Source organism: Myxine glutinosa, chromosome 1, assembly GCF_964187855.1.
Source record: "Myxine glutinosa chromosome 1, kmMyxGlut1.1, whole genome shotgun sequence".
NCBI lineage: Eukaryota > Metazoa > Chordata > Myxini > Myxiniformes > Myxinidae > Myxine > Myxine glutinosa.
The window spans coordinates 366,240,421-366,263,828 of record NC_136261.1 but is presented as its reverse complement, the minus strand read 5'-3'; the positions used below and the strand labels follow the sequence as shown (position 1 = coordinate 366,263,828).

The 23,408-nt window shown below is 47.8% G+C and overlaps 1 protein-coding gene across 3 annotated transcripts in view; it reads right to left on the bottom strand.

Moving 5' to 3' along the window:
* LOC137414834 (uncharacterized) overlaps positions 1-22,480 on the bottom strand; it is a 72,117-nt gene extending 49,637 nt beyond the window's left edge. Inside the window, exons 1-2 of one of the 3 annotated variants that reach the window (XM_068100385.2) lie at positions 22,440-22,480; positions 17,709-17,934 (exon numbers count right to left, since the gene is read on the bottom strand). In XM_068100385.2, coding sequence (XP_067956486.2) covers positions 17,709-17,934; positions 22,440-22,445 — 232 coding nt within the window. In that variant the 5' untranslated portion in view covers positions 22,446-22,480. Of the gene's footprint in view, positions 1-17,708; positions 17,935-21,303; positions 21,692-22,439 lie in introns of those variants that run through there. The other 2 variants (XM_068100370.2, XM_068100376.2) reach the window with 2 other exon arrangements.
* Positions 22,481-23,408: the final 928 nt, after the last annotated feature.

Here is a 23,408-nt window from a genome sequence, read left to right as displayed (position 1 = left end):
TACCCCCCACCCCAATCACTCCTCGCAACAATCTTAAAATCCCCTTTTGCATTACCCCCCACCCCAATCCCTCCGAGCAACAATCTTAAAATCCCCCTTTGCATTACCCCCCACCCCCATCCCTCCAAGCAACAATCTTAAAATCCCCCTTTGCATTACCCCCCCTCCCCCCCCACCCCAATGCCTCGTCGCAACAATCTTAAAATCCCCGTTTGCATTGCCCCCCACCCCCATCCCTCCTCGCAACATTCTTAAAATCCACCTTTGCATTGCCCCCCCACCCCCATCCCTCCGAGCAACAATCTTAAAATCCCCCTTTGCATTGCCCCCCACCCCCATCCCTCCTCGCAACAATCTTAAAATCCCCCTTTGCATTATCCCCCACCCCCATCCCTCCTCGCAACATTTTTAAAATCCCCCTTTGCATAACCCCCCACCACAATCCCTCCTTGCAACAATCTTAAAATCCACCTTTGCATTACCCCCACCCCCATCCCTCCTCGCAACAATCTTAAAATCCCCCTTTGCATTGCCCCCACCCCCATCCCTCCTAGCAACAATCTTAAAATCTCCCTTTGCATAACCCCCACCCCAATCCCTCCTCACAACAATCTTAAAATCCCCCATTGCATTGCCCCCCAACCCCATCCCTCCGAGCAACAATCTTAAAATCCCCCTTTGCATTACCCCCCACCCCCATCCCTCCTCACAACAATCTTAAAATCCCCCTTTGTATTACCCCTCAACCCAATCCCTCCGAGCAACAATCTTAAAATCCCCCTTTGCATTGCCCCCCACCCCAATCCCTCCTCGAAACAATCTTAAAATCCCCCATTGCATTGCCTCCCACCCCAATCCCTCCTCGCAACAATCTTAAAATCCCCCTTTGCATTGCCCCCCACCCCAATCCCTCTTCGCAACAATCTTAAAATCCCCCATTGCATTGCCCCCCACCCCAATCCCTCCTCGCAACAATCTTAAAATCCCCCTTTGCATTACCCCCCACCGCCATCCCTCCTCACAACAATCTTAAAATCCCCCTTTGCATTTCCCCCCATCCCCATCCCACCTCACAACAATCTTAAAATCCCCCTTTGCATTACCCCCCACCCCAATCCCTCCGAGCAACAATCTTAAAATTCCCCTTTGCAAAAACCCCCCCACCCCAATCGCTCCTTGCAACAATCTTTAAATCTACCTTTGCATAACCCCCCACCCAAATCCCTCCTTGCAATAATCTTAAAATCCCCCTTTACATTACCCCCCAACCCAATCCCTCCCAGCAATAATCTTGAAATCCCCCCTTTGCATTACCCCCCACCCCAATCCCTCCGAGCAGCAATCTTAAAATCCCCCTTTGCATTACACCCCACCCCCATCCCTCCTAGCAACAATCTTAAAATCCCCCTTTGCATTACCCCCCACCCCAATCCCTCCGAGCAACAATCTTAAAATCCCCCTTTGCATTACCGCCCACCCCAATCCCTCCGAGCAACAATCTTAAAATCCCCCTTTGCATTACCCCCCACCCCAATCCCTCCGAGCAACAATCTTAAAATCCCCCTTTGCTTTACCCCCCCACCCCCACCCCTCCTAGCAACAATCTTAAAATCCCCCTTTGCATTACCCACAACCCCAATCCCTCCTGGAAACAATCTTAAAATCCCCCTTTGCATTGCCCCCCCCACCCCATCCCTCCTCGCAACAATCTTAAAATCCCCCTTTCCATTACCCCCCACCCCCATCCCTCCTCGCAACAATCTTAAAACCCCCCTTTGCATTGCCCCCCAACCCCATCCCTCCTCGCAACAATCTTAAAATCCACCTTTGCATTACCTCCCCACCCCAATCCCTCCTCGCAACAATCTTAAAATCCCCCTTTGCATAACCCCCCACCCCAATCCCTCCTTGCAACAATCTTAAAATCCAACTTCACATTACACCCCCCACCCCAATCCGTCCTCGCAACAATCTTAAAATCACCCTTTGCATTACCCCCGCACCCCCATCCCTCCTCGCAAAAATCTTAAAATCCTCCTTTGCATTACCCCCCACCCCCATCCCTCCTCGCAACAATCTTAAAATCCCCCTTTGCATTACCCCCACCCCCATCCCTCCTCGCAACAATTTTAAAATCCCCCTTTGCATTACCCCCCACCCCAATCCCTCCTAGCAACAATCTTAAAATCCCCCTTTGCATTACCCCCGCACCCCCATCCCTCCTCGCAAAAATCTTAAAATCCTCCTTTGCATTACCCCCCACCCCCATACCTCCTCGCAACAATCTTAAAATCCCCCTTTGCATTACCCCCCACCCCCATCCCTCCTCGCAACAATCTTAAAATCCCCCTTTGCTTTACCCCCCACCCCCATCCCTCCTCGCAACAATCTTAAAATCCCCCTTTGCATTACCCCCCACCCCAATCCCTCCTCGCAACAATCTTAAAATCCCCCTTTGCATTACCCCCAACCCCAATCCCTCCTCGCAACAATCTTAAAATCCCCCTTTGCATTACCCCCCACCCCAATCCCTCCTCACAACAATCTTAAAATCCCCCTTTGCATTTCCCCCCACCCCATCCCTCCTAGCAACAATCTCAAAATCCCCCTTTGCATTACCCCCCCCCCCCACCCCAATCCCTCGTCGCAACAATCTTAAAATAACCCTTTGCATTGCCCCCCACACCCATCCCACCTCGCAACATTCTTAAAATCCCCCTTTGCATTACCCCCCACCCCCATCCCTCCTCGCAACAATCTTAAAATCCACCTTTGCATTGCCCCCCACCCCCATCCCTCCTCGCAACAATCTTAAAATCCACCTTTGCATTACCCCCCACCCCAATCCCTCCGAGCAACAATCTTAAAATCCCCCTTTGCATTACCCCCCACCCCCATCCCTCCTCGCAACAATCTTAAAATCCCCCTTTGCATTACCCACCCCCCCACCCCAATCCCTCGTCGCAACAATCTTAAAATAACGCTTTGCATTGCCCCCCACCCCCATCCCACCTTGCAACAATCTTAAAATCCCCCTTTGTATTACCCCTCAACCCAATCCCTCCGAGCAACAATCTTAAAATCCCCCTTTGCATTGCCCCCCACCCCAATCCCTCCTCGAAACAATCTTAAAATCCACCATTGCATTGCCCCCCACCCCCATCCCTCCTCGCAACAATCTTAAAATCCCCCATTGCATTGCCTCCACCCCAATCCCTCCTCGCAACAATCTTAAAATCCCCCTTTGCATTGCCCCCCACCCCAATCCCTCCTCGCAACAATCTTAAAACCCCCCATTGCATTGCCCCCCACCCCAATCCCTCCTCGCAACAATCTTAAAATCCCCCTTTGCATTACCCCCCACCCCCATCCCTCCTCGCAACAATCTTAAAATCCCCCTTTGCATAACCACCCACCGCCATCCCTCCTCGCAAAAATCTTAAAACCCCCCCTATGCATTACCCCCACCCCCATCCCTCCTAGCAACAATCTTAAAATCCCCCTTTGCATTACCCCCCACCCTAATCCCTCCGAGCAACAATCTTAAAATCCCCCTTTGCATTACCCCCCCCCCCCACCCCAATCCCTCCGAGCAACAATCTTAAAATCCCCCTTTGCATTACCCCCACCCCCCATCCCTCCTCGCAACAATCTTAAAATCCCCCTTTGCATTACCCCCCACCCCAATCCCTCCGAGCAACAATCTTAAAATCCCCCTTTACATTACCCCCCACCCCAATCCCTCCAAGCAACAATCTTAAAATCCCCCTTTGCATTACCCCCAACCCCCATCCCTCCTTGCAACAATCTTAAAATCCCCCTTTGCTTAACCCCAACCCCAATCCCTCCGAGCAACAATCTTAAAATCCCCCTTTGCATTACCCCCAACCCCCATCTCTCCTCGCAACAATCTTAAAATCCCCCATTGCATTACCCACAACCCCCATCCCTCCTCGCAACAATCTTAAAATCCCCCTTTGCATTGCCCCCCACCCCCATCCCTCCTCGAAACAATCTTAAAATCCACCTTTGCATTTCCCCCCACCCCCATCCCACCTCGCAACAATCTTAAAATCCCCCATTGCATTGCCCCAAACACCCATCCCTCCTCGCAACAATCTTAAAATCCCCCATTGCATTACCCCCCACCCCCACCACGCAACAATCTTAAAATCCCCCAATGCATTACCCCCAACCCCCATCCCTCCTCGCAACAATCTTAAAATCTCCCTTTGCATCACCCCCCCCCCCCACCACCCCCATCCCTCCTCGCAACAATCTTAAAATCCCCCTTTGCATTACCCCCCTCCCCACCCCCATCCCTCCGAGCAACAATCTTAAAATCCCCCTTTCCATTGCCCCCCACCCCAATCCCTCCGAGCAACAATCTTAAAATCCCCCTTTGCATAACCCTTTACCCCAATCCCTCCGAGCAACAATCTTAAAATCCCCCTTTGCATTACCCCCCCACCCCAATCCCTCCGAGCAACAATCTTAAAATCCCCCTTTGCATTACCCCCAACCCCCATCCCTCCTGGCAACAATCTTAAAATCCCCCTTTGCATTACCCCCCACCCCAATCCCTCCTCGCAACAATCTTAAAATCCCCCTTTGCATTACCCTCCACCCCAATTCGTCCTCGCAACAATCTTAAAATCCCCCTTTGCATTACCCCCGCACCCCCATCCCTCCTCGCAAAAATCTTAAAATCCTCCTTTGCATTACCCCCCACCCCCATACCTCCTCGCAACAATCTTAAAATCCCCCTTTGCATTACCCCCCACCCCCATCCCTCCTCGTAACAATCTTAAAATCCCCCTTTGCTTTACCCCCCACCCCCATCCCTCCTCGCAACAATCTTAAAATAAAATCCCCCATTGCATTGCCCCCAACCCCCATCCCTCCTCGCAACAATCTTAAAATCCCCCATTGCATTACCCCGCACCCCAATCCCTCCGAGCAACAATCTTAAAATCCCCCTTTGCATTACCCCCCACCCCCATCCCTCCTAGCAACAATCTTAAAATCCCCCTTTGCATTACCCCCCCCCCCACCCCAATCCCTCATCGCAACAATCTTAAAATCCCCCTTTGCATTACCCCCCCCCCCCCACCCCAATCCCTCATCGCAACAATCTTAAAATAACGCTTTGCATTGCCCCCCACCCCCAATCCCACCTTGCAACAATCTTAAAATCCCCCTTTGTATTACCCCTCAACCCAATCCCTCCGAGCAACAATCTTAAAATCCCCCTTTGCATTGCCCCCCACCCCAATCCCTCCTCGAAACAATCTAAAAAACTCCCATTGCATTGCCCCCCACCCCCATCCCTCCTCGCAACAATCTTAAAATCCCCCTTTGCATTACCCCCCCACCCCAATCCCTCCTCGCAACAATCTTAAAATCCCCCTTTGCATTGCCCCCCACCCCAATCCCTCCTCGCAACAATCTTAAAATCCCCCATTGCATTGCCCCCCACCCCAATCCCTCCTCGCAACAATCTTAAAATCCCCCTTTGCATTACCCCCCACCCCCATCCCTCCTCGCAACAATCTTAAAATCCCCCTTTGCATAACCACCCACCGCCATCCCTCCTCGTAAAAATCTTAAAACCCCCCCTATGCATTACCCCCACCCCCATCCCCATCCCTCCTAGCAACAATCTTAAAATCCCCCTTTGCATTACCCCCCACCCCAATCCCTCCGAGCAACAATCTTAAAATCCCCCTTTGCATTACCCCCCCCACCCCAATCCCTCCGAGCAACAATCTTAAAATCCCCCTTTGCATTGCCCCCCACCCCCATCCCTCCTCGCAACAATCTTAAAATCTCCCTTTGCATTGCCCCCACCCCCATCCCTCCTCGCAACAATCTTAAAATCTCCCTTTGCATTGCCCCCCACCCCCATCCCTCCTAGCAACAATCTTAAAATCTCCCTTTGCATAACCCCCCACCCCCATCCCTCCTCGCAACAATCTTAAAATCCCCCTTTGCATTGCCCCCCACCCCCATCCCTCCTCGCAATAATCTTAAAATCCCCCTTTGCATTGCCCCCCACCCCCATCCCTCCTCGCAACAATCTTAAAATCTCCCTTTGCATTACCCCCCACCCCCATCCCTCCTAGCAACAATCTTAAAATCCCCCTTTGCATTACCCCCCACCCCCATCCCTCCTAGCAACAATCTTAAAATCTCCCTTTGCATAACCCCCCACCCCCATCCCTCCTCGCAACAATCTTAAAATCCCCCTTTGCATTGCCCCCCACCCCCATCCCTCCTCGCAATAATCTTAAAATCCCCCTTTGCATTGCCCCCCACCCCCATCCCTCCTCGCAACAATCTTAAAATCTCCCTTTGCATTGCCCCCCACCCCCATCCCTCCTAGCAACAATCTTAAAATCCCCCTTTGCATTGCCTCTCACCCCCATCCCTCCTCGCAACAATCTTAAGATCTCCCTTTGCATTGCCCCCACCCCCATCCCTCCTCGCAACAATCTTAAAATCTCCCTTTGCATTGCCCCCCACCCCCATCCCTCCTAGCAACAATCTTAAAATCTCCCTCTGCATTACCCCCCAACCCTATCCCTCCTAGCAACAATCTTAAAATCCCCCTTTGCATTACCCCCCACCCCCATCCCTCCTAGCAACAATCTTAAAATCTCCCTTTGCATAACCCCCCACCCCCATCCCTCCTCGCAACAATCTTAAAATCCCCCTTTGCATTGCCCCCCACCCCCATCCCTCCTCGCAATAATCTTAAAATCCCCCTTTGCATTGCCCCCCACCCCCATCCCTCCTCGCAACAATCTTAAAATCTCCCTTTGCATTGCCCCCACCCCCATCCCTCCTCGCAACAATCTTAAAATCTCCCTTTGCATTGCCTCCCACCCCCATCCCTCCTAGCAACAATCTTAAAATCTCCCTTTGCATTGCCCCCCACCCCCATCCCTCCTAGCAACAATCTTAAAATCTCCCTTTGCATAACCTCCCACCCCCATCCCTCCTCGCAACAATCTTAAAATCCCCCTTTGCATTGCCCCCCACCCCCATCCCTCCTCGCAACAATCTTAAAATCTCCCTTTGCATTGCCCCCCACCCCCATCCCTCCTAGCAACAATCTTAAAATCCCCCTTTGCATTGCCCCCCACCCCCATCCCTCCTCGCAATAATCTTAAAATCCCCCTTTGCATTGCCCCCCACCCCCATCCCTCCTCGCAATAATCTTAAAATCCCCCTTTGCATTGCCCCCCCACCCCCATCCCTCCTAGCAACAATCTTAAAATCTCCCTTTGCATTGCCCCCCACCCCCATCCCTCCTCGCAACAATCTTAAAATCTCCCTTTGCATTGCCCCCCACCCCCATCCCTCCTAGCAACAATCTTAAAATCTCCCTTTGAATTACCCCCCACCCCCATCCCTCCTCGCAACAATCTTAAAATCTCCCTTTGCATTGCCCCCCACCCCCATCCCTCCTCGCAACAATCTTAAAATCTCCCTTTGAATTACCCCCCACCCCCATCCCTCCTCGCAACAATCTTAAAATCCCCCTTTGTATTACCCCTCAACCCAATCCCTCCGAGCAACAATCTTAAAATCCCCCTTTGCATTGCCCCCCACCCCAATCCCTCCTCGAAACAATCTAAAAAACTCCCATTGCATTGCCCCCCACCCCCATCCCTCCTCGCAACAATCTTAAAATCCCCCATTGCATTGCCTCCCACCCCAATCCCTCTTCGCAACAATCTTAAAATCCCCCTTTGCATTGCCCCCCACCCCAATCCCTCCTCGCAACAATCTTAAAATCCCCCATTGCATTGGCCCCCACCCCAATCCCTCCTCGCAACAATCTTAAAATCCCCCTTTGCATTACCCCCCACTCCCATCCCTCCTCGCAACAATCTTAAAATCCCCCTTTGCATTACCCCCCACTCCCATCCCTCCTCGCAACAATCTTAAAATCCCCCTTTGCATAACCACCCACCGCCATCCCTCCTCGCAAAAATCTTAAAACCCCCCCTATGCATTACCCCCACCCCCATCCCTCCTAGCAACAATCTTAAAATCCCCCTTTGCATTACCCCCCACCCCAATCCCTCCGAGCAACAATCTTAAAATCCCCCTTTGCATTACCCCCCCCCACCCCAATCCCTCCGAGCAACAATCTTAAAATTCCCCTTTGCATTGCCCCCCACCCCCATCCCTCCTCGCAACAATCTTAAAATCTCCCTTTGAATTACCCCCAACCCCCATCCCTCCTAGCAACAACGTTAGGCGGTCTTTTCCTACCTTGAAACCAGGCATCGTTTTCTCCCCCATTGCAATGTAGGTCCGACATGGCATCTTTTTCCAAAACAAGTACAAAAAGTTTTAATTAAAACAAAAGCCGCGTCGATGTTACACAATGCCTAGATGCAGCTGTGCCTATAACGTTGATGTTATCGGCACAGGACATTCCTATTGATTCGATTACTTGATGTTATTTTTGTGCAAAGTGAAAATATATCTCGGCAATTTCCCGTGTGTGGCGACGAATTTTTAATATATCTCGGCATTTTCCCGTCTGTTATTTCAGGCGGTGTATGACTGACCATGCCGCGATTTAAAAAAAATATATCTCGGCATTTTCCTGTCTGCTATTTCAGGCGGTGTATGACTGACCATGCCGCGATTTTAAAAAAATATATATATCTCGGCATTTTCCCGTCTGTTATTTCGAGCGGTGTATGACTGAGCATGCCGCGATTTAAACAAAATATATATATCTCGGCATTTTCCCGTCTGTTATTTCGAGCGGTGTATGACTGAGCATGCCGCGATTTAAACAATATATATATATCTCGGCATTTTCCCGTATGTGGCGACACGTGAACGAAGCTATGCTCCTCTCCACATTATTGTGACGACGTATAAATTAAATATTTCATCGTGACGATTGTCATCAAATGGACGAATTTTTAATATATCTCGGCATTTTCCCATCTGTTATTTCGGGCGGTGTATGACTGACCATGCCGCGATTTAAAAAACTAGGGCATGCCCGTACTATATCTATATCTAAAATTATATCCCCCCCTCTATTTACATGAAATGGTTTGGTCCATGAAATGTTTTGGTCCATTCGCAACGCCAAAGCGAACGGCGAACGCTTTACATGAAATGGTTTGGTGCATGAAATGTTTTGGTCCATTCGCAACGCCAAAGCGAACGGCGAACGGCTTGCGAGTACAGTGACAATCCCACCGGGGTTTTTATTAGTTTTAAAACATAGTTTAACGCCAACATAGCGCCAACATAGTTTGCAAACGTGAAATAAATGAATACGCTCTCAAATGTGCCATCCGAGGCAGAGTGTGTCCGCCACGTTCGGCACACGCGATAGCTCGCTGCTCTCTGATTGGTTGAATCGTTTTTTGGACATAGCTCGGTAAGTAATTGTCCGATTAATATGAAACCTTGAAAAGGCACATCCTCGGGTCCCCAGCAATATACCTGGCAAGTTTAAAGTATATCGGACCCGTGGTTGTCGAGAAACAGCGGTCACAGACAAACGTACAAACGTACAAACAAACAAACACACAGAGATTACTGGAATTATAGATAGATATATATCTCAATGGACTTGAAGTTACAGGCCTTTGAGAATTCATTTCGTTCTATAAAGGACAACTTTCATCGGATTTTCTTCACGTTTTTTTTCAACCGAGTCTAAAACTATGTTAGCGACTGTGAAAAATGAAATGATATATCGAATTTGATTTGAAAGAAAACTGTGTGAGAGAGCAAGACACCACGGGCCTCCAAAACAGGCCTCAAAGCTGTGCGAGTTAATAAAATGGTGGATATTTGTTTATATGAAGCCTCTCCCACAATGGGTGGAGCTATGGTTCCCAGAATGGGTGGAGCTTTGAGGTTTTGTCTTCTCTGCAAGAACAACAACAACAAGAACAACAACAACAAGAAGAACAACAAGAGAGAAGAACAACAACAACAGCAGAGGGCACTCTATGAGCAGCGTCTGCGACGCGGCTAAAAATCCCATCTTATCAACATTAAACACTTGTTCCTGAACACGCCCTCACTCATCAATTATTTCAGCCAACACTTTTGGAAATAATTTGCCTGCCTTTCCAGCAGTATGAGCAGCCTCACCACTCACTTCAACATTGTGTTTGTTCGCACCAGTATTGAAGCGCTGAAACCACTAACCCATGGCTCGCCACAAAAGAACCCCCAGTCACACCTTTCTTTGCTTTCAAGTCTTCAAAAAGACGCTTCGCTCTCTCCTGGATCAGCGTGAGGCTCAAATGCAAACGCCGCTGCTTTTGATCTTCAATCCACAGAGTTAGCAATTTCTCCATTTCATAGATAAAGCAAGATTGTTGCTTCATCATTATTGTATATTTTGTGGGGGCAGATCCTTTGGCGTGTTCCTTTATCCGGTCATTGTCCTCGACAATGGTATTAGTTCATCATCGACATTGCAATGTTCAGATCACATGCAATGGCACTCAAAGTCATACCACCCTCACAACACTTCATTATGTCGTTTGCCTCAAGCGTTATGATCTTGCACTTCTTTGAAACACCAGGCCCTTTCACATCACTCTTGTACTTGCTTCTCATGATTGCAACGGTTAGGTTAGGGCAGAATTTATGCAATGCTCAAACAACGTTGAAATACGTGAGACTGAGAGACTGATGTGGGAGGGAGGCTGGGCCGCCGATAACCACACGAGACTGAAACAGATGCGGGAGGGAGGCTGGGCCGCGGATAACCACACGAGACTGAAACAGATGTGGGAGGGAGGCTGGGCCGTGGATAAACATGAGAATGAGACAGATGTGGGAGGGAGGCTGGGCCACGGGTAAACACGAGAATGAGACAGATGTGGGAGGGAGGCTGGGTCGCGGGTAAACATGAGAATGAGACAGATGTGGGAGGGAGGCTGGGCCACGGGTAAACATGACAATGAGACAGATGTGGGAGGGAGGCTGGGCCGTGGATAAACATGAGAATGAGACAGATGTGGGAGGGAGGCTGGGCCGCGGGTAAACATGAGAATGAGAGACAGATGTGGGAGGGAGGCTGGGCCGCGGGTAAACATGAGAATGAGACAGATGTGGGAGGGAGGCTGGGCCGTGGATAACCACACGAGACTGAAACAGATGCGGGAGGGAGGCTGGGCCACGGATAACCACACGAGACTGAAACAGATGCGGGAGGGAGGCTGGGCCACGGATAACCACACGAGACTGAAACAGATGTGGGAGGGAGGCTGGGCCACAGGTAAACACGAGAATGAGACAGATGTGGGAGGGAGGCTGGGCCACGGGTAAACATGAGAATGAGACAGATGTGGGAGGGAGGCTGGGCCACGGGTAAACATGACAATGAGACAGATGTGGGAGGGAGGCTGGGCCGTGGATAAACATGAGAATGAGACAGATGTGGGAGGGAGGCTGGGCCGCGGGTAAACATGAGAATGAGAGACAGATGTGGGAGGGAGGCTGGGCCGCGGGTAAACATGAGAATGAGACAGATGTGGGAGGGAGGCTGGGCCGCGGGTAAACATGAGAATGAGAGACAGATGTGGGAGGGAGGCTGGGCCGTGGGTAAACATGAGAATGAGCCAGATGTGGGAGGGAGGCTGGGCCGTGGGTAAACATGAGAATGAGACAGATGTGGGAGGGAGGCTGGGCCGTGGATAAACATGAGAATGAGAGACAGATGTAGGAGGGAGGCTGGGCCGTGGGTAAATATGAGAATGAGAGACAGATGTGGGAGGGAGGCTGGGCCGCGGGTAAACATGAGAATGAGAGACAGATGTGGGAGGAAGGCTGGGCCGCGGGTAAACATGAGAATGAGAGACAGATGTGGGAGGGAGGCTGAGCCGCGGGTAAACATGAGAATGAAAGACAGATGTAGGAGGGAGGCTGGGCCGTGGGTAAACATGAGAATGAGAGACAGATGCGAGAGGGAGGCTGAGCCGCGGGTAAACATGAGAATGAGAGACAGATGTGGGAGGGAGGCTGGGCCGCGGCTAAACATGAGAATGAGAGACAGATGTGGGAGGGAGGCTGGGCCGCGGGTAAACATGAGAATGAGAGACAGATGCGGGAGGGAGGCTGGGCCGCGGGTAACCATGAGAATGAGACACAGTTGTGGGAGGGAGGCTGGGCCGTGGGTAAACATGAGAATGAGAGACAGATGCGGGAGGGAGGCTGAGCCCCGGGTAAACATGAGAATGAGAGACAGATGCGGGAGGGAGGCTGAGCCGTGGGTAAACATGCGAATGAGAGACAGATGTGGGAGGGAGGCTGGGCCGCGGGTAAACATGAGAATGAGAGACAGATGCGGGAGGGAGGCTGAGCCGCGGGTAAACATGAGAATGAAAGACAGATGTAGGAGGGAGGCTGGGCCGTGGGTAAACATGAGAATGAGAGACAGATGTGGGAGGGAGGCTGGGCCGCGGATAAACATGAGAATGAGAGACAGATGTGGGAGGAAGGCTGGGCCGCGGGTAAACATGAGAATGAGAGACAGATGTGGGAGGGAGGCTGGGCCGTGGGTAAACATGAGAATGAGAGACATGTGGGAGGCAGGCTGGGCCGTGGGTAAACATGAGAAGGAGAGACAGATGTGGGAGGGAGGCTGGGCCGTGGGTAAACATGAGAATGAGACACAGATGTGGGAGGGAGGCTGGGCCGTGGGTAAACATGAGAAGGAGAGACAGATGTGGGAGGGAGGCTGGGCCGTAGGTAAACATGAGAATGAGAGACAGATGTGGGAGGGAGGTTGGGCTGCGGATAACCACACGAGACTGAAACAGATGCGGAAAGGAAGCTGGGCTGCGGATAACCACATGAGACTGAAACAGATGCGGGAGGGAAGCTGGGCTGCGGATAACCACATGAGACTGAAACAGATGCGGGAGGGAAGCTGGGCTGCGGATAACCACACGAGACTGAAACAGATGCGGGAGGGAGGCTGGGCTGCGGATAACCACACGAGACTGAAACAGATGCGGAAGGGAAGCTGGGCTGCGGATAACCACACAAGACTGAAACAGATGCGGGAGGGAGGCTGGGCTGATGCGGGAGGGAGGAATTGATAACCACATGAGACTGAAACGGATGCAGGAGGGAGGCTGGGCCGCGGGTAAACATGAGAATGAGAGACAGATGCTGGAGGGAGGCTGGGCCGCGGGTAAACATGAGAATGAGAGACAGATGTGGGAGGGAGGCTGAGCCGCGGGTAACCACACGAGGCTGAAACAGATGCGGAAGGGAAGCTGGGCTGCGGATAACCACACGAGGCTGAAACAGATGCGGAAGGGAGGCTGGGCTACGGATTACCACACGAGGCTGAAACAGATGCGGAAGGGAAATGATTACTCTGATTCTGCAACTGGCCCTGAAGGCATCAGCCCACGGGTCCTAAAATCATGTTCTTCTGCTCTTTCACTCCCTCTCTCTGTTCTCTTCACCCTCTCTTTTGCTCAAGGTCATCTACCATCTGCCATCTGCTTGGAAATCAGCCAACATCACCGCTTTGCACAAAAAAGGTGCAAAAACAGATCCTAGCAACTACAGACCAATCAGCCTTCTCACAATTATCAGCAAAGTCATGGAATCCATCATTGCTTCAGATATGAAATCTTTCCTCTTCTCCAATGGCTTGATCTCTGACCATCAATTTGGTTTCAGACCTGGTCACTCTACTCTGGACATGCTGCTTCTGCTTTCTCAACAATGGATGGAGGTCCTCAATGCCAAACAGGAAATTAGAGCTGTCTGCCTTGACATATCACGTGCCTTCGATACGGTCTGGCACCCCGCTCTGCTCACCAAACTCTCCTCCTTTGGTATCCTTGGAAATCTCCACGCTTGGCTGGCGGACTTCCTCTCTCGTCGGAGTCAACGTGTGGCCCTGAATGGGTTTCTCTCATCTCCTCTTCTTGTTCAGGCTGGAGTTCCCCAAGGCAGTGTCCTGAGCCGTGTGCTTTTTCTGGTCTTCATCAAAGATCTCTCTGACTCTCTTGAAAATCCTCTCTATCTCTTTGCTGACGACTCTACTCTCTGTCGCTCCATTCCTCATCCCTCAGATCGGCAGTCTGCAGCCTCCTCACTCTCTGCAGACCTGGTCAAAATCACAGACTGGGCAAACAAGTGGAACATGTCTTTCAATCCTGACAAATCTCACACTCTTACGATGTCTCTCCGAAAAGACCGACTGGACAACCCTCCCATCCACTTTCTGAATAATCCTCTCCAAGAAGTTCTGTCACTCAAACTTTTGGGTCTCCCTATCTGCCATGATCTTTCCTGGGAAAACCACATTTCAAATCTGGCCTCCAAAGCCAGTCACCAACTGGGCATCCTCCATCGTGCGAAGTCCTTCCTTGGCACACCTGAGCTCCTCACCACATACAAGGCTTTCATCCGCAGCTCAATGGAATACTGCTCTCCCCTCTGGGCTGGTGCTCCTGCCTCACACCTAGCTCGTCTTCACGCTGTTGAAACCAAAGCGTTCAGAATCATTGAAATCTCCCGCGATGAAGCTAACTCCAAGGGCCTTTCACTCACTCACCGCAGGCAGGTTGGTGGTCTTTCCGTCTTCTACCGATTCCTCTCTGGCCTTGCCCCCCCAGCTCTCTCTGGACTCTGTCCCGCAAATATTCCTACAGGTCGCACAAGATCTGCCTGCAACCCTCTTATGGTTAAACTGCCAAAATCAAGACTTTCTGCTCACCTTCACTCCTTCATTCCTCTTTTCTCCCACCTCTGGAACAAACTCCCTCACTCTCTTCAATCCCACTCCACCCTCCAGGTCTTTAAAACAGCTGTTCACCACCATCTCTTATCTTCCACCATCCAAAACCTGGATCTTTTCTACCCCCGCTAATTTCACCCCAAATCCTACACTTTTTTGAAATACCAACTTCTGTCCTGGAAGTCCTTGGTCTCCTTGTGTTTTATACCTCTCCCCCCCCCCCCCCCTCCCCCTTCCCACGCCTCCTTCCCCCAGGCCCTCTCCCTCCCACGCTTCTCCCTGCTCTCAGGTGTTGTGTTTGTGTGCTTCCCCTCCTCCCCCCATCTTGTCTTCCGCTCCCTCTTTTTGTATGTTTTGTTTGTCTGGTTGATTTGTTTGTGAAATAAATGTTAGCTCTTTCACGAGCCTCGATTCAGTATACAAATAAAAAATATATATTAAAAAAAAGGCAAGCTGGGCTGCGGATAACCACACGAGGCTGGAACAGATGCAGGAGGGAGGCTGGGCTGCAGATAACCACACAAGGCTGAAACAGATGCGGAAGGGAAGCTGGGCCACGGATAACCACACGAGACTGAAACAGATGCGGGAGGGAGGCTGGGCCACGGATAACCACACGAGACTGAAACAGATGCGGGAGGGAGGCTGGGCCGGCGGGCCGCGGTTAACCACATGAGACTGAAACAGATGCGGGAGGGGAGGCTGGGCCACGGATAACCACACGAGGCTGAAACAGATGCGGAAGGGAAGCTGGGCAGCGGATAACCACACGAGGCTGAAACAGATGCATAAGGGAGGCTGGGCTGCAGATAACCACACAAGGCTAAAACAGATGCGGAAGGGAAGCTGGGCTGCGGATAACCACACGAGGCTGAAACAGATGCATAAGGGAGGCTGGGCTGCGGGTAACCACACGAGACTGAAACAGATGTGGGAGGGAGGCTGGGCCACGGATAACCACACGAGACTGAAACAGATGTGGGAGGGAGGCTGGGCCACGAATAACCATGTGAGACAGACGCGCGAAAACAAGTAGTGCCTAACTGTGCCATATGTAAAGCAATGTCAAGACGTAAAGCATTGATCAATTTCGAATTAAAAAAAAATATTTCAATGGGCACTTGCATAAAGTTGAGTTTACGTATGTTGAGCTTACACAACCGTAGGACTGCCAGTATACCCATGAACACTGCGTGGAGTAATAGGTTCATTGAACTTTTTTTTGTTGTTGTTGTTGTTCAGTAATCGCTTGTGTTATCGCTTAGACAACCAACCCCTCAACAAAAGAACGACGTCCACAGCACTCCAAAAACTTATCGATCAAAAGATGTTGCAAAAATGAATCGGGGAAATCAACATAATGAAGATTTCATGAGAAGATCGAACTAAATTCATCCAATGATGTTTATATTTTTCATATATAAAACAGGATGGCAGAATCTATTTCTAGCGTACATAAAGAGGTGTGGTTACCGAAAGAATGAAACAAAATCTGAGCAGCACGTGGTGAGGAAATGGAGGATAGGCCGCGTCTATAAATAAAAAGGTTGGCGTTTATAGTTTTTCACAAGTCATTCTGACAATCGTCTTCAAATAATATCTCCACTTTCAAATTACCGGGTTTTATCGTTACACAGAAAAAAATTCATCATCATGTTTAAATAAATGTTGAACTGTGTAGCATTGTAGGGTATTAATTAAACTACAACATGGAACTTAACCGTTTGAGTTCTGAAAAAAAAATTCAGTATGCAATAGGAAAATACGATATTATTTCAGGCAAACTGATTAAAACGTGTGTATTGTTTACGAGGTAACCATGAGAACAAACCCATAAAAAGGCACCAACGATACAGATTGTTGAACAGTGACTGAGGCCACGATCGTGGCCAACAGCACTCAAACAGTTGAGCTCAGTTTTGACCAACAATGAAATTATGAAAGTGAGTGTTTGGAGTTTCATCAAACCATCATGTGCGATTACAATATACCACAGGAAACTGGAGCTGCACATGGACTGAGTGGCGACAACTCGTCATTTGATGCGATTTGATGCCGTCATTTGTTGCCATGTGCAGAATGTTAGATTATAATTAATGACGAGAACGGCACTCAGTAGAGAGCATACCTCCGCCTGGTTGGACAGATCACTCAATGGTGAAGAATCACTTTAAAAATTATACTAGTGGATCCTGATCCAGATCTTCACCAAAATCAAATCGATTCTTCGTCACACACACACACAACCTGTCCAACATGTTTCGTCCAAATCCATCCATAACTTTTTGAGATATCCTGCTATGTATTGTTTCTGGCCCCATCTCTCAATGTTGAAGAATCATTTTTAAAATTCTAGTAGCCGGATCCGAATCCGGATCTTAACCAAAATCTAATCATTTTGTCCTCGTCACATACGCTACATCTCTGCCAAATTTCGTCCGAATCCGTCCATAACTTTTTGAAATATCTTGTTCACAAACAGACAGACAGACAAACAACCAGACAAACAAACAACCAGACAGAGACAGACAGGGGTGAAAACATAACATCTATCCACCTTTGGTGGCGGAAGTAACAAACAAACCAATCTCCATGTTGTATTTACATGTTTAAAATTTATCTCGTTTGGTATCATGTTCTCCTTCTGGTTGAATCTTGATTTTTGCCAGCGTGCGGAGCTTTTCAAACAGTGCTGGAAGTGCCCGCTGGGAAACGGGAAAGCGCTGAACGTACGAATGTGCAAACAGACACCACACCACATTATGTAACAGATACATGCACGTTGTGCCTACTCCTTGTTATTTAGCATTTTTGTCTTTTCTGAAAAAAGTCTGCCAGTCAAGAAGATTCCTACATATCTATCATTTGTTGTTCAAAAGAATAGGAACATTGTCAAAAAGGACAAAGCAAGTCAGCTCAAATAATGAAAACTTACGTTCCCTCGATGAGAAATCAGCTGGCGGAGCAGCAAAGCAAGACGGTTTTGGCAAGATGGCTCTGTTGACAAATTTCTGTGTTGCAATCTTTTTAGAACTTCTTTTTTTAAGAGACTTGCTCGGCTTGCGAGGTTTGATGTGATAAAAAATAGTTGGTGCTTTCACAGTCCGTTTCCGTTTCCCCTCGACGAGCAGACCCTCAAACTGCTGTTCCTCAAAGAATTTCTGCAGGGAATAAATATAAAACGGATAAACATAAATCATCATATATATATATATATGTCAGAGAGGATGAACAGTAATGCTCATTTAGTCTACATTTTCCCCTCACATTACGGTGCTTATATACTACAGCACCATCCATGTACTTCTTCGAGGGGTAGAAAATAGACTTCCAAAACCGTATGTACAGTTCAAATCAAATAATAAGCTCGAACGGTTTAGTTTAGAAGGATTCATAAAACTTGAGTTCGGCCTAACATCAAATTAAAGAAGAATATTCTGAATCCCACAGGAGAGCAACCTGAAACTCCATTAAGATATGCAAGTTATGATGTGTGTGTGTGTGTGTGTATATATATATATATATGATATACATTACACAAGTAATGAATGATACTTGGTTCTATTACATACATGACACAATATTTAACAACGTTGTGAGAGTGATCAGCTACAATGCTTCAGCCAAAGGAAAATTTACACATGGAACTATCATTTGTTTGATGATAGTCATGAATCAGGTTTGATTTCTGCTGCTCCACGGAGCGTTACTACATCAATGGTGAAGAATCACTTTTAAAAGTTCACAATCTCTCAATGCGGTTCAGCAAAAAGTGAGATAATCACTTGAACAGAATGGAAGGGAACAAAATAGATAGGTGGAAACACTAATAGTAGAATAGAAGGAAGGATGAAGGGCTTTCATCCGCAGCTCTATGGAATACTGCTCTCCCCTCTGGTCTGGTGCTCCTGCCTCACACCAAGCTCGTCTTCACGCTGTTGAAACCAAAGCGTTCAGAATCATTGGAATCTCCCGCGATGAAGCTAACTCCAAGGGCCTTTCACTCACTCACCGCAGGCAGGTTGGTGGTCTTTCCGTCTTCTACCGACTCCTCTCTGGCCTTGCCCCCCCAGCTCTCTCTGGGCTCTGTCCCCCAAATATTCCTACAGGTCGCACAAGATCTGCCTGCAACCCTCTTATGGTTAAACTGCCAAAATCAAGACTTGCTGCTCACCTTCACTCTTTCATTCCTCTTTTCTCCCACCTCTGGAACAAACTCCCTCACTCTCTTCAATCCCACTCCACCCTCCAGGTCTTTAAAACAGCTGTTCACCACCATCTCTTATCTTCCCCCATCCAAAACCTTGATCTTTTCTACCCCCACTAATTTCACCCAAAATGCTACCTTTTTTTTTTTTTTTTTAAATACCAACTTCTGTCCTGGAAGTCCTTGGTCCCCTTGTGCTTTATACCTCTCCCCCCCCCCCCCCCCACCTTCCCACGCCTCCTCCCCCCAAGCCCTCTCCCTCCCACACTTCTCCCTGCTCTCAAATGTTGTGTTTGTGTGCTTCCCCTTCTCTCCCCATCTTGTCTTCCGCTCCCTCTTTTTATATATTTTGTTTGTCTGGTTGATTTGTTTGTGAAATAAATGTTAGCTCTTTCACGAGCCTCGATTCAGTATACAAAAAAAAGAAGAAAAAAAAAGGGTGAGAGTGATATCAAGGAGAGGGGAGAAGGATACATGGTGAGATAATCACATTTCTACCTGACATGACCTCTGACCTTTGACCTCTTGTTGGCCATAACCCAATCAGTTAATCTTTGCATCATATATACTTGTACCAAATTTGTTCAAAATCCCATCACTTGTTCACAAGTTGGCATGGGAACATAAATTTTACTTCATATGACCTCTTGACTCCAAAATATTTACAGTTCATCTTTGCATCAGATTATATCATTATACCAAGTTGGGTGAAAATCCCATCACTGGTTCACAAGTTATCAGTTCATGTTTACATCATTATACATACCTGTACCAAGTTTGAATAAGATCCCTTCAGCCATTCTCAAATTAAAAAAAAAAAATTTACCAAAAATTTTACCAAATATTTTACCAAAATAACCATTTCCCTATATTACATGTACAATGGTAGGAGGGCAAACTCCCCCCCCCCCCCCCCCCAATCAAATCATATTGCTCATACAGCTTAGCTGCCTGGAGTGGAGACCAGCCTTGACGTCAACTCGGATAATGCTTTGCTCCAAAAAAACTAGAGGTTCCAGGGAACCTGAACGCAACTGCTCTATATCAATATGGTTAGAATATGCATTATAGAACCACAAACGATATAGTTTATATGTGCTAAAAATATGACAAAAATTGTTTTTCAATATGGCCGCCCTGCCGCGCCCATTTTTGGGCGTTCAACGCCCAAATGCAATCCCAAACTAGTTTATGTCTTAAAGATGCTGCGTAACAAGTTTCATCAAATTTATTCAATATTTGTGACTTTTAGAGCGTAGACGTCGAATTGTTGAAAGATGACAGACAGACGACAGACGGACGGGCGACGGACACGGTGTCGACAAAAACTCAACTGGACATAGTCCAGTTCAGTTAATAAAGGAAATACAACGCTACTAGGTGGAGTGCATACCTCCACCAGGTTGAACACCAACTTTTGTATCCCACCGATAGGCTGGATCTGTATCTTGACGAAAGTCTAACCGCTTCATCCCTGTCACGCACCCAACCTGTCCACCAAGTTTCATCCGAATCCATCCAAAACTTTTTGAGATATCCTGCTATGTATCGTTTTTGGCACAATCTCTCAATGGTGAAGAATCACTTAAAAATTGTCGTATCTGGATCCAGATCTGCATCAAAATCTGCATCAAAATCGATTCAATTCGTCACCGTCACACACCCAACCTGTCCACAAAGTTTCATCCGAAACCGTCCACAACCTTTTGAGATATCCTGCTCACAGACAGACAGACAGGGGTGAAGCTCGAAGAGCACTCGGAAGAGCGCATACCTCCGCCAGGCTGAACAGTTTATGTTTTGTAACCCACTGATAGGCCGGATCTGGATTCGGACCTTAACCAAAATCGAATCGGCTGGTTCTTGTCGCCTAACCAACTCATCAACCTAGTTTATTCATAACTTGTCCACAACTATTTGAAATATCATGTTATATCTCGTTTTGGTCCCATCTTTCAATGGTGAAGAATCACTTAAAAATTCTAGTAGCCGGATCCAAATCCGGATCTTCACCAAAATCGAATCATTTCGTCCTTGTCACACACGCTACGTCTCTGCCAAATTTCGTCCTTGTCACACACGCTACGTCTCTGCCAAATTTCGTCCGAATCCATCCACAACTTTTTGAGATTTTCTTTTCCACAAACGGACAGACAGGGGGTGAAAACATAACCTCCATCCACCTTTGGTGGCGGTGGTAACTATCCCCCTCGGTCTTTCTGAATACAAGTAAATCAACGTTCAAGGCTCACATCAATGCAATGCTGACAATAAAACAAAATATATAAACAGTATAAACCACAGAATTCATGGAACACCTTACCCCACCCACTCTTGATGAAAAGGACATGGGAAGGGTCATTTCAAGCTTTGCTTTGCGTTTCCGAGCACGTTCTATACTGGTTTTGTTCGTGAACCTTGAATAACAGGCCTGATGGTAACCATACAAAACCGATGGTTCAAACGGAACAGTCCAGAGCCGACCATGCTCTGCCGAGATGCGGTTTTCGTCGCCATCGAGCTTTATCCATTCGTTTGCGCATTCACAAACCTTCTGCCAACTCCTCTCCGAGAAACTGACGATTCTACAACTATGTTTGGGGAAAAGATGCACTAAACAGAATTTTCTTTTTCTTTTGGCCAAAGTTGGCTTGGCCTTTGCATCCCTGGGCGCCGCCATCTTGTCTGAGTCGCCGTGGTTACCCCGCCCTGAGAGCGCGGAGGGCGAATTTTATTGGTCGAGACGGCGGATAATTTCGCAAGCACTGCTATAAAAATGAAGCTTTTTGGAAGTGAAAAAAGGCGATTTGTGTTCTGCAGTGTTCAAAATATACAATTCCATTGCAATAAGAGAAAGCTTTTAAAGGCCGTAGAATTTTTTTTTTTACATCGAATCGAAATTTCACCGCCGTTGATGCATTTGTGAAGCACCCTCTTTTACACCACCTCATTTAACACGATTCGTTATTCATGCCTGTTGGTTGTGTCCTGGATGACGTCACTAACAGCAAGTTTCTTATCCGTCCACGAATTTAACATTCAGTCATCTAACAAACTCAAACTTTAAAATTGCCCAATCACGCTAATAATAATAATCACGTTCAACATTTTCCCCTATTCAGATTCACGAAACCTACAAAAAAAATGTCTGCCGTGACGTCATCGCCATATCTAATCCACCATCACATAAAGTTTTAAAAAGTCACTACAAGATCCCAAAATGAGTGGTAAATGAAATACTGTGCGCACATTTTACCATGGCCATGGCAAGCAAAAGCATAAATAACACTCACTTAATCCACAATTAATATAATCCCCTTTTAACAAAAAGTCAAATCAATTTAGTCTTTAGCCACCATTTTTCAACAAAACTATCTATTTCAAGCAATCAATAAAAGTTTAGATATTTTTGTTTAATTTAATACCACGTGGTAAGTTTCGCACAGACACAAGACCCACCTTCATTCCTGGAAGCCGCCATCTTTAAACTGCAGTGCTTTGTGGGAAATCTATGCAATATTGAAAATATAATTTTTTTTTCCTTCAAAACAATTACTTAAATTGAATAGTTAAAATTGTTTAGTTATAATGCATCAGTTTGCTTTTAAAATACTTTAAAAATATACACCGACATCAAAATACAAGTCTGCACATGTGGCCGGCAATACTTGTGTGTTCCGTTAGCAAGCAGCTCGCTTTCCCTTGGCTCTAACGGAACGGTTTGCTTGGCAACGCTTAGCAACATGGCCATCTCCATGGAAACAATACCATCATGGTACTCGAGCAAATGTTGTCCGAGCTGTCGTTTTCACTTTTACTCGATACTTTCGGGACGAATTCACCAAATAATTTATTGTGTTAGTAGCGACTACAGAGAACGAGGAAGAGGGAAATAAGGACAAATAAATGGGGAGTCAGAAGGAGGAGCGCCATTCCAAGCTTGTTCATATACAGTACCAACCACTGTGCATTGTGGTAGTAGTTTGCATGTCTGTAGATGTTAAATATTGAGTACGAAAAGTACAAATAACATTTGAAGTATGAAATGCACGTTTCAACAACAGTGTGGGTGTACATAACAGGAGTATGCCAGGAGTGCAGTGCCCCATTTCCAGTACGCTGGTACACATTTTGCCGATGTCAGAAGGATGACCCACCTTGTGTTAACTGTTATTTAACAACACAACAAAGCCTCAAATGTAGATCCGAAGAGCCTCAAGGTCCACAGACACCCACCCCTACCCCTACCCCGCCCCCCCCAAAACGGCGATTTTATTCCATCATTTATCAGTTATCACATATTAATTATGGCTGTCGGGAAGAAGAAGAAGAAAATGGAAACCTCCACGCACGGCTTGCAGACTTCCTTTCTGGTAAGGAAGAAAGGAAGTCTGCAAGCCATGCGTGGAGGTAAAGCGCGGTATTACG